We start from the raw sequence: 12,091 nt of genomic DNA, 5'->3' as shown, positions 1-12,091 counted from the left end.
TACTGCAACTTACTCCTCACCGGCCTCCCACTTAGCCATCTATCCCCCCTTCAGTCTGTTCAGAACTCTGCTGCACGTCTCATATTCCGCCCAGAACCGATATACTCATATCACCCCTCTCCTCAGGTCACTTCACTGGCTTCCGATCAGATACCGCATTCAATTCAAGCTTCTCCTTCTTACCTACAAATGCACTCAGTCTGCTGCCCCTCACTACCTCTCTACCCTCATCTCCCCTTACGTTCCCGCCCGTAACCTCCGTTCACAGGATAAATCCCTCCTCTCAGTACCCTTCTCCACCACCGCCAACTCCAGGCTCCGCTCATTCTGCCTCGCCTCACCCTATGCTTGGAACAACCTTCCTGAACCCTTACGCCAAGCCCCCTCCCTGCCCATCTTCAAGTCTTTGCTTAAAGCCCACCTCTTCAATGCTGCGTTCGGCACCTAACCCTTACCGTTCAGTGAATCCAGACTGCCCCAATTTGACTGCCCCTATCGGACCGACCGTTCACTTGTCTATTAGATTGTAAGCTCTTTGAGCAGGGACTGTCTCTCTTTGTTAAATTGTACAGCGCTGCGTAACCCTAGTAGCGCTCTAGAAATGTTAAGTAGTAGTAGTAAGTAGTTGGTGTTGGTTTGTGTTTATTCTGAGTTTCTCATTACTGCTTGTCTACATAAATACTGAGGAGCTGGACTGGATGCCAAGAGAGATGTCTTAGCTCAGAGTTCAGTTCTCTATCTCCGCCTGCTGGTTGGACATAACTATCCCACAGGTTCTAGAATAGTGGGAAGGACTAAGAGAGAGAAAGTTATCAGGTAAGACCTAATTTCTCCTTTTGGAGAGAGCTCATCCAAATCATGACCTCATTTGTTTGGGAGTTCTGCTCTAGTGTATAGGTCTGGTTTATAAGGTTTTTCATAGTGTAACCAAATCTGAATTCAATGGATTTTTATGTTATCCTCAGAGAAGCCTTCCAATCATTGCAACAATGCTTGCTTACTGTGCCTATTTATGTAGTATTTACAAGATCAAGGATTTTGGGGCTGAATATTAACATTTTTAGGAATAAGTTGAACTTTTGCTTATTTATCAATGTGTTTAAATTTCTTAGGGACCCTTTTTTTTTTCTAAAGCTTAGTGTGCACTAACAGAATTAGCACATACTAAATGCCAGAAAGCCCATTTTATACTTATGGGCTTTTTAGCATATGCTAAGCTATCCTAAAAGGACCCCTTAATGTGCTGTGTTTCCCTTATTGATTTTGTGTATTGTAATATATATGATAATAGGCATACCATTTGATAAATTGATAGGGAGTATAAAGTAAATAAATAAAATGAAATACTCTGAAAACACTGTTCAGGGTCCCCAGGATGTGCTTGAGAAGCTCATACTTAGGTTGCAGATTTTCTGCATTTGCAAAGATGACATCTAATGACAGGGTTGTTATATGAGTATCCAAGAAGATTTTGTAGAGATTTTGCTAAAAGGCTGTTCAGTATTCAGTAAAGTAGTCTAGGAAAGCACGTATTGAAATAATAGTTGGGAGTTAATTTAAAAGGAGAGTGAAGCATTCTTCTGAACATAGGTAATGGCACTCTGAAACCTGTTACTTCAGCATTGCTTTTAATAAAGTGTTAGCAACTTAGAATGACCAATTTATCTGTAGGGTTCTTCTCCTGAAAGTTCTAACTCTCCCTTGACAGATTTAAGCACACTTTTACAGAAGGATTGAAGGTGATGCCTTGTGGTGATTGTTTATTTCTGATTAAGAAAAAATATCAAAATTAAATTACCAGCAGGTCATTGGGGGAGAAAAGAAAATGAAACCTGTCCTCTTCCTTCTTGCAGTTTTGGAATGGGACACTTGAGTCTTTACGAATAACATGTCTTGCTGCTGTTCAAGTTTGGTATCAGGGAATCCTATGAAGAAATGTATTTTCATAAATGCTCCCCCAAAAGGGTTTAAGCATTTCCTTGTAATGTTGCCTGACAGGAATTTTTCTTCTTTCCTTCTTTCTTTTTCTTTGCAGTGTGAATTTCAGTCTTGAGCCACTGCCACAGCTTACTTGTCTGGCGCGCATGCACACATTTAGTCCAGTTGTTTGCTTTTGTAGGAAGGGAATAATATCTGATGGACTTTTCTGTGAAAGGGAAGCCATAGCAAGACATAGCAACCTGGAGGCTTCTAAAGGGGCAACAGTTTATTTCAAACACCTGGGGAATTCTAACTGAAAGACATATTTTACACTAGTGAAAAAGGCCCGTTTCTGAAACGAATGAAACGGGCGCTAGGAAGGTGTTTCCTCAGAGTGTGTACGTCTGAAAGAGTGTGTGTGAGAAGAGTGAGTGTATGAGAGAGAGAGAGAGAGTGAATATGCGAGTGTGTGTGTGACAGAGAGAGAGAGTGAGACTGGGTGTGTGTGCGAGAGAGAGTGAGACTGGGTGTGTGTGTGATAATGAGAGTCTGTGGGGGGAGGGTCCCCCCTCCCCTCTCCTCACTCCCAGTTCCAGTGTGGTCCATCCAGTTCCAGGGTTGTTGTCACTCCCCACTTCCCCCCCCCCCTCTTCCATGGTCATCCCTACTTCCCAGTTCCAGGTCCCCCACTCCCTCCCTCCAGATTCCAGCTCCTTCCCTCTGTGTTTGATGATCCTCCCTCCCTCCCTCCGTCCCTGTTTCTGGATCCCTTCCTCCGTCACAGTTGGAGGGTCCTCTCTCCCTCCCAGTTCCAGAGTGCTCCCTGACTTCTCTGCCTTTTCTCCTACATTGCCCTGCCTTGCAGCATCTGTCCCCATGAACCCCATGTCCACCATCATTCCCTTTCTGTTCCCATCCATGGCCCTCCCTCTGAGTTCTGCGGTCGCCCTTGCCCCCGAGATCGCCGGTCACCGCCCCCCCCCCCCGCGTCTTACCCCCGTTATAAAGTGCTGCACGCCAGGCCATCCATGCCCCTCCCACTAAGCTGTGCAGTCGCCCCTGCCCCCGAGATTGGCGGTCACCATTTCCAACCCTGGCCCACCAACCTGTTTCTTGGCCCACAGAAGCTCCGGGTGAAGTCCTCAGATACGATCCACTGCTTTGCCACGACTGGTTTAACGATGTTTCAGCTGCACTGGAAGTTGAGGCTGTTGTCCTTACCCAGTCAATGAAAATTCCTTTTGAGACCCTAGACTCCTGCCACCCGAAGTACCTGACTTGACTTGAAAGGTCTAGTGGTGCACGCAGTACGCCTCGCCAGCCCAGCAGTTCGCTTCCTTTCGGGTCGTCTCCCTCTTGTGATGTAAGTTCCGGAAGGGCGGGACACAGGGAGGGAAGAAGACCCTAAGAGAAGCGATATGAGAGGCAGTGTTCGTTCATTGGAGGGGGCGTAGTCCATTGCTAGGAAGGGGGGGGGCGGGTTGAGCGGCGAAGTTGTGGGCGTAGTGGTGGCATCGGTGGGTGAGTGAGCGAGCGACCTGGGGCGGGTAGCGGCCAGAGGCTTTGGGGGATGTTTTCCGCAGGAAAGCGTGTTGTCCTCAGGTTCGTGCCAGGGGGAGTCCGGGGGGGCAGTAACGCGAAGGGAGGGGGTGTTGAAATTGGAGGGAGGGGTGAGTGTTGAAGTCGGTGGGAGAGATGGGAGGGGCGTTGAAGTGGCAGCGTTGGAGGAAGAGAGTGACATCTGTGTGGGTGGGGGCGTGGTCGGGTGGTTGGAGCGATCCCTTCACTGTTATAGATCCGCCCTCAACGTCATAACGTTTGACGCGCGGGCGGGGCAGAGAGACATTGTGAGTGGGATGGCTTCACCACCATGAATCCACGAACCCTTCAGCCTGGGAGTGACGTCAGATGGCTTCAGAACGTTGTCTTCAGAACGTTGAGGGTGCGTTTTATTATAGTAGATGTTAAGTGATACCTAAGCATTGATGGCAGTGAGGAACGGGAGGTGGGTACAGATTTATATAAGGGCTTTTTTTAATCTCCCTTTGAGGTGTGGCTTTCAGGACTGTTGATTTGAGCAATCCAATGCTTAAGACTACGAATAGGGTAATTCAGGATAAAATTAAAAATTCTGTACAAAAATTTGGAAACATCTCCACACATTAAAATTCTGTATAGTTTTTCTAAAAGACTAGAATTCCTCTATCATAAGGTCTGAAGACTCCCCCACCCTCACCTATTCCCACAGGCTGCACCGCAGCTCTCTTGCCCTTTCTCTAACCTGCCTTGCCCCTTCTTTCTTTATCTCTGCAAGATTTCTAATTCTCTCCACCCCCAGGGTCGGTCTCTCCCACACACATACACGCTTCTCTCCATATTTCTCCCTGGGACTTAACTCCCACCTTGCTGCCTTTCTCCCTGACCCATGTACAGACACCCCCCCCCCCCCCCACACACACACCCAAAACTCCTATGACCCACCCTGAAGCCTTGCCCTGCCCTCTTCCTACTCACATGGTCATAACATAAGAGTAGCCATACTGGGTCAGACCAGTGGACCATCTAGCCCAGTACAGTGGCCAAGCTAGGTCACACGAACCTGGCAGAAACCCAATTAGCAGCAACATTCTATGCTACCAATCCTGGGGCAAGCAGTTGCTTCCCCATGTTTGTCTCGATAGCAGACTATGGACTTTTCCTCCAGGAATTTATCCAAACCTTTTTTAAACCCAGATACGCTAACTGCTGTTACTACATCCTGTGGCAAAGCGTTCTAGAGATTAACTATTCATTGAGTGAAAAAATATTTCCTCCTATTTGTTTTAAAAGTATTTCCATGTAACTTCCTGGAGTGTCCCCTAGTCTTTGTACTTTTGGAATAAGTAAAAAATTGATTTACTTCTACTCGTACTATACCACTCAGGATTTTGTAGACCTCAATCATATCTCCCCTCATCCGTGTCTCTTCCAGGCTGAAGAGCCTTAACCTCTCTAGCCTTTCCTGCTCCAGAAATTCCTTCCACCTGGCATCCTCCTTCCCCCACTTACCCATCCTGGTCTGTCTGTATCTGGCAAGAGGAGGTGGTGAACTGTACATTAGTCTACATGCTCCTTCTCTGTTATCCTAGATCCTACTTCTCATTTGAAACACTTGGCTACATGGAGGCTCGCACGTTTCAAATGAATTGTCAAGTCTAGGACAACAGAGGAGATGGATGCAGTCCAGTATACTCCTACCTCTTTCCTTAAAATTGGAGCAGAGGGGGGAAGAGAAATGGAGAGTTGCTGTTCAAAATTCTGCACAAGCACCAGCAAGGAAATATTGTACCGACCTCGCCCAAAATTTTCTCAGGAGCCTCTCAAGAGAAAAAAAAAAAAAAATTTCTGGGTGTCCATCCCTAAAGAATTGTTCTGTACTCTTAATTTTGTACTTGATGTGCAGAAATTGGGAGAGAGACCTCCCTGATCATATCTGAGGGCCAGGTGATATACCAGACCCAGGTATATAAATATAGAGAGAGAGAGGCATAATCAGCAGGAAAAGGGAAGCTTCATTTTGAATACAGGGGGGAATGAAGGGAAGTTCATTTTGAACTTTGCATATGAAAAATTAATGTCCTTCAGATCTGAAATGGGACGCAGTCTTTTTTGTCTTGGGAATTGAAAAGTACTTGGAATCGAAGCCCTAATTCCTTTCCTTAAACTGAATGTTATGTTAATAGGGATTTATTACTCGCCAACTCTCAAATAAGATCAAGGCAAGTTAGTTACTCAAAGTAAAAGACTGATAACTATCAGGAGTTAGAAATAAAAATTCAAACAACACACAATAATATAATCCCCAGAGCCTTGTGAACAAATAAGTTTGCAGGGCTCAAAAGGAAGTTTTATTCCAGTACTGAACTGCAGCAAAAAAAGATTTAGAAAAAGTTTTAAACCGTACATCCTTAACAGAAGGAAGAACTAACAACAAAAGTGTTACTCCTAGAAATCCTCCTAAACTTTAATAGGTTCACCAACTGGGAACCATCTTCAGGGCAATATCTGAGCCTGCACTGGCAACCAGTGCAGGGTATCCAGCAAAGGGGTTATGTGATTCTACCAAGATTTCTGAAATAGCCATGCAGCTGAATTTGGATCACCTGAATTCTAGAGAATTGCTTAGAAGATAAACTCAGAGAGAGTTCCCATAATCCATTAGAATTGTCAATTGCACAATAATATTAAAATGATCAGTTAAAAAGTCGCATCTCACCAAACATAGCTGTTCCAACTTGAAATATGATTTCTGATTAAGCTACTAATCTGTGATTCCATGTTCAGTGTGGAATCCAGAATCAATTTCAAGACTCTGAGGTTCTCTTTACCTTAAAATGAGACTCATCACCCAAAATCACCTCTGAAATTGTGGCTGAATTTATCGAAAACCGTAACATTTTTGTTTTAATAGTATTTAAAGTTTGACCTTAGTAGACCAGTCTTTAATCCTGTGTATACAGTTGTTGATATGAGAAAATAAGGAATCTATACCATGAATGATAGGAATCAGAAAATATCGTCTGCATATAGGTTCTACTGTGGCTGGCCAGAAGATTAACTCCTCTGGAAGTAGATGGGTTAGGGCTTGAGGTGCCTTGAGACCAAGTCAAGGGCCAGTCTGGTGGCAGAGACTGAAATCTGAAATGATATCTTGATGAGAACCCCGGACTTGACTGTGATTTGTGGTGGTGGTGGTGGGGGGGGGGGGTTTGCCACTGCTGAAGAAAACTAACAGACCCCTACAGGTAGGGAATGTGGTATATTCTGAAGGGACGCAGATATTACTGTAGAGCAGTGATGGCGAACCTATGGCACACGCGCTGTCGCCAGGGGCGGGCCTGGACGGGCCCAGGCCCACCCACCCAACATCCCCTCGCATGTCCTCCCCGCCGGCGCTGATTACCTCCGTCGAAACAGCTGCGTCTTTGAAAGCCCAGCCCGTCTCTAGCCTTCCCTTCGTGAGTTCATTCCTTCAGAGTCAGTCCCGCCTTCTGACATTTCTGTGAGGGCGGGGCTGACTGAGGGAACAAACTCACGAAGGGAAGGCTAGAGACTGGCAGGGCTTTGAAAGACGAGGCCGCTTCGACGGAGGTAATAAAGATTTACATGCAGGGCATGGATGGAAGCGGGGAGGGCTGGGGAGAGAAGAGAATCGCTGGGTATGGATGGGGAGGGTAGAGGAGAGGAGGGTTGCTGGACATGGGGGGAGGGTAGGGGGAGAGAGGAGGTTTGCTGGACATGGATGGATGGAGGGGAGGGTAATTGTTGGACGGATGGAGGGGAAGGGAGGCAAGGGAAGACAGGAAGGAGGTGCACATGGATGGAGGGGAAGGGAGTTATGAGCATGTATGCAACAGCAAAAATCACATTAATTATTCAAAAGCATGCCAAATGCTTTTAAAGTTCTGTTATTCAGGTTAAATTGCCCTGTTGGCACTTTGCGATAAATAATTAGATTTTGGGTTGCTGTTTGGGCACTTGGTCTCTGAAAGGTTTACCATCACTGCTATAGAGCATAGTCTGTTTTTGGTTGTCAGGTGTGGCCTGCCTTGTTAACCTCCTTTTTCACTGACAAGGTTTAGGAAAGGCTTGATAATGGGCGTGCTGTGGTTGCCTGGCAAAGAAACAAAACTTTTTGTGATAAAAATTTCTGCAGTGGGTTGTGCTTGTTTGCCTAGAGATGATCCAGATATTAGGATGTGTGTTGGGGGAGGGAATGGGACACAGCGGAGAGGTGGTTTATAAACGGTAGAACAGTGGTCCTTTAAGACAATTGTCTTACCTTTATTGCCAGTAAGGGAATCCCCACTATATGACGTGTACCCTAAAGTCTGCTCAGAGGCCAGATGCATACAGCCATGCATGATGTCTAGAGACAATAGCAGAAGTTGAGATTGTTAAAATGAGAGAGATCAAGACTTTGCTAGTTGCTGCAGCTTTGACCTGGCTCCATCTTTCTGCACAGCAAAAATTTCACAACCCACCAATTGGGAAACATCTATCAAAACCTGATAGGATCTTGAATTTTCCTCCGTATAATACTATTACAGCAAAGCGTTCTGCGTGTTTTTGTGGAAGACGTATACAATGTTGATATTCTATTTATACCTTTGCAAAACTAGGCTCTGATGTCTGTTTTTCTAGGTTGCTGCTGCTGCTGTTTTCCCATTGTGTGTGTGTGTGTGGGGGGGGGGGGGGGGGGTCAAGTACTGCTAGTGGTATTGCTTCCATAACAGCAACAGACTTATGCAGTGCTGTACAAGCTTTGACTACTGAGAAACGAATAGAATTAAATACTTCCTTTACACATGTGAAAACTAGAGGAGAAAGGAGCAGGAGATGAGTCTAGGTTACAATTAAAAAAAAAAAAATAGTGTAAGAATTAAACAACAAATTAGGTATGTTAATTCCTGTAGCAGGCAGCTGGTGTTTGTGTCAGCTGCTCTTGCATGCAGGACCCCATGTGTTTACTGGGCAGATATTAATACCAATATGTGCTGAATGGAGAAATGTACACAGTATTGGAGGACTTGGGGAAAAATTGGTGAGGAGTATGGTGATGCATGTCTGTGACAACTTCTCTTGTAGCTGGTATATTTCATTCCCCAAGAGACACTGACCACAGATCCCAACTATTACATCACTAGTAGAGCAGGTGAAAATTTTCCATCTAAGTGACTGAAACAGGGTTTCTGGTTACTAGGAAACTGTTTAGCTAAAAATAGGGTTGTTGGCAGAGTTTCATGTGAATACACATCACTCAGTTTGAAAGTTAGTCTACATATTGTCAGTAGTGAAAATCTTAGAGCACTGCATAATCTTGTAACATAGTAAGTGATGGCAGATAAAGGACCTGAACGGTCCATGCAGTCTGCCCAATAGTCACATTCATTATTGATTCAGGATTAAATCAGCAATGAACGAGAGATTATATACCTGATCATGGTCTTTCTTTGGTGTTTCTCATGAGCAAGTGCTGGCAACAGGGCTGCTCTCTTCCATCCCCGACCTATACTGATCCGTCAACTGCAGCAGTTTAGAAAGACACTACATATCTCTTCTACATTCACTAGGAATGGATCCTAAGGAGCTTAGCCGAGATTGGATGGCAGAGCCGGTGGCGGGAGGCGGGGATGGTGCAGGGCAGACTTATACGGTCTGTGCCAGAGCCAGTGGTGGGAGGCGGGACTGGTGGTTGGGAGGTGGGGATGGTGCTGGGCAGACTTACACGGTCTGTGCCCTGAAAAGGACAGGTACAAATCAAGGTAAGGTATACACAAAAAGTAGCACATAAGTTTATCTTGTTGGGCAGACTGGATGGACCGTGCAGGTCTTTTTCTGCTGTCATCTACTATGTTACTATTAGGCATATTTTCAAAGCACTTAGCCTTCCAAAGTTCCATAGAAACCAATGGAACTTTGGAAGGCTAAGTGCTTTGAAAATGAGCCCCTCAGTTACTTAAAAAAATAAAGTAGGTATCACAAACTCCAGGCCCTGTGCCTCACTACAGCGTTGCCAACCATGTGGCTGGTGTGCACAAGCCTGCACTCTGCAACCAGCCTAAACCCCAGCCCAAGACTCACTACAAGCTTTTCTAAACAGGCTTCATGCTGTGTAATTTGACTTTCACCACTTGTTGAATAGCACAGCAAAAAGTAACTGTGCTGTTCAACATGATTAGCTGTGAACTGTAAAATCAGCAGTGTTCTATATTGTGACATCATTAGACTTTGTTTAAAACTAATATTTCTGAAAACCTTATGTTGTGCATGCAATTTCATTACAGTTCCAAATCATACTTAGGTGCTATACATGATAGAATTCTCATTTTATACATCTGATTGTATTATTATGCAGATCCGACTTATCTTTAAATCTATGTAGTTTGTGAAAGGTAAAAGCTATCCTGAGTCTAATAGCTGAAATTGCTAATCCATAATCCTAAATTATAAACTATAACAGTACATTCAACATTTGTTATTGTGAGACTTTGCTTTTATACCCTCTTTGACACACTTAAATGATTTTTTGTTTGTTTTCAGATATATGGAGTCTAGGCGTTATTCTTTTTATGTTGGTATGTGGAACACCACCTTTTCAAGAAGCAAATGACAGTGAAACCCTGACCATGATCATGGACTGTAAATACACAGTGCCAGTGCATGTATCCAAAGACTGTAAAGAGTAAGTAGAGAGGATTACCCCAGTAAAGGTCCTTCCTTGTATGTGATCCCTGTCATGTCTGATTTGACTCTCTGCTAATATTTATATAAATGAATTTATACCCACTTTTGTGACATTCCTAAGCGGTTTCAAATAAACATACACAGTAAGTAATGAAACTTAGCACAACAAAATAAGAAAGATCAGTGCACCATGTAAACATTAAACTGCAAAAAAAATTACTTGGAGAAAGTCAAGGTAGACAAACAAGTCTTTGCCAGTTTCTGAGCATGCAGACACTCTCCTTCTTAAAAGCATGAGGAAGCAAGTTCGAGGGGGGAGGGTAGAAACACCCTGAAGTAAGTCGTGAATGCTTCTATACCAAGCAAACCTGTAGCACCAATGGAATTGCAGTGTATTCAGTGGAGATCATTGTAGGGATTGAGAAGGAAAGCGTCTTGCTGGGAGTACTCCTAGGTTCAAAGTGGTAATACCATGAATAATCTTGAAGATAAAGCACAAACATTTAAAGTGGATTGATAAGTACATTTTATATATGTTCTCCATAGGCAGCATGATTTAATCAGGCATACAAATACGTAGAAACAGAGAAATGTATTTTCTCCTGCACTCTGCAAAATACAAAAATAGAAAAGACGTACATTTCACAAAGCAGGCACATCTCGGTCCTTAAAAAGTATTAAAAATATTTCTTTTCAACCTTTGTTGTCCGAGCACTTTATTTTTCAAATTGGGCTGGTCCCAGTCTCTTTTCCACTTTCCACGTGTCCGTCTTCTCTAAATTCTTTTCCACGTTGGCGTTTCCATTTCTTCTCTCTCCTGTTGGCTTTGTCCTTTCCTTCTCTACATCTGTATGGCAGTGACCGTTCATTTCATGTCTCCCCCCACCTTATTTGTGTTTTTCACCCTTTCTCTTACCTTAGTCTCTGTTTCACTTCTCATCTACCTACTAGCTTTTACCATTGCTCCCTCTGTCTCTCACTTCATATCCAGTCTCCTAAACCCCTATCTTTTTTCACCCACTTCCTTAGCCCTCATTTCCATCCTATTAGCCTTCATCTACCCTCCACTGGATCTCATCACCCTATCAGACCCCAGCTCCATCCGTTTTTCTTTCATTCCCTTGCTTCCAAGGCCCTATATTTTTTATTTGTTGCATTTGTATCCCAATCCCATGCCCTTCCTTCCTCTTCCCCCTTGCAAGGTCGTGTCACTCTCCCTCCCTCCCTTCTTCCTTCCCTCCAAGGTGCGGTGTCATTTTCCCTCCCTCTACACCTCCACAAAGTCTCGTGTTGCTTTCCTTCCCTCCATTCTTGTCCAGCATTTCTCCTCTCTTCCCTCCCCTCCATCCATGTGCATCTCCATCCTGACTTCCCTCCCCTCCATTCATCCACCCATGTCCAGCAATTCTCCTCTCGCCCCTGCCCTCTCCTCCATTCATCCACCCATGTCCAGCAATTCTCCTCTCTCCTCTATTCATCTACCCATGTCCAGCAATTCTCCTCTCGCCCCTGCCCTCTCCTCTATTCATCCACCCATGTCCAGCAATTTTCCTCTCTCCCCTGCCCTCCCATCCATGTCCAGCGATTCTCCCTGCCCTCCCTCAGCTCCCCGACAGTCTTTCTCTCCGTTCCTTCCTGCCTCCTCCCCCGTGTGCTTTTAAACCTTTTATTTTTCCTTGCAGCGACGGCAGTGAAGCACACAACACATCGGGCTCGCCTCCAGCCTTTCCCTTCCCTCACACAGTTTCCCGCCCTCGCGGAAACAGGAAATACATCATCGCAAAATGGCGGGACACTGAGTGAGGGAAGAGAGAGGCTGGAGGCGAGCCCGCTGTGTTGTGTGCTTCACTGCCGTCGCTGCGAGGAAAATAAAAGGTTTAAACGTGTGCGGGGTGGGCAGGAAGGGAAGGAACAGGAAGCCTGTCCGGGAGCTGAGAGCGGGAAG

General features: G+C 45.0%; 1 protein-coding gene across 2 annotated transcripts in view; it reads left to right on the top strand.

The window, feature by feature from the left end:
- Positions 1 to 12,091, top strand: part of SNRK (SNF related kinase) — an 83,850-nt gene that overhangs the window by 37,014 nt on the left and 34,745 nt on the right. For both annotated transcript variants that reach the window (XR_003942463.1, XM_030206145.1), the window contains exon 2: positions 10,003 to 10,144. Coding sequence is in view for 1 of the 2 variants with exons in the window: in XM_030206145.1 (XP_030062005.1) it covers positions 10,003 to 10,144 (142 nt within the window). In the remaining variant the exon portion in view is untranslated. The remainder of the gene's footprint in view (positions 1 to 10,002; positions 10,145 to 12,091) is intronic.

This window comes from Microcaecilia unicolor, chromosome 1, assembly GCF_901765095.1.
Source record: "Microcaecilia unicolor chromosome 1, aMicUni1.1, whole genome shotgun sequence".
Taxonomy (NCBI): domain Eukaryota; kingdom Metazoa; phylum Chordata; class Amphibia; order Gymnophiona; family Siphonopidae; genus Microcaecilia; species Microcaecilia unicolor.
Note: the sequence above shows the minus strand (reverse complement) of the source record. Positions and strands in the feature narration are given on the sequence as shown.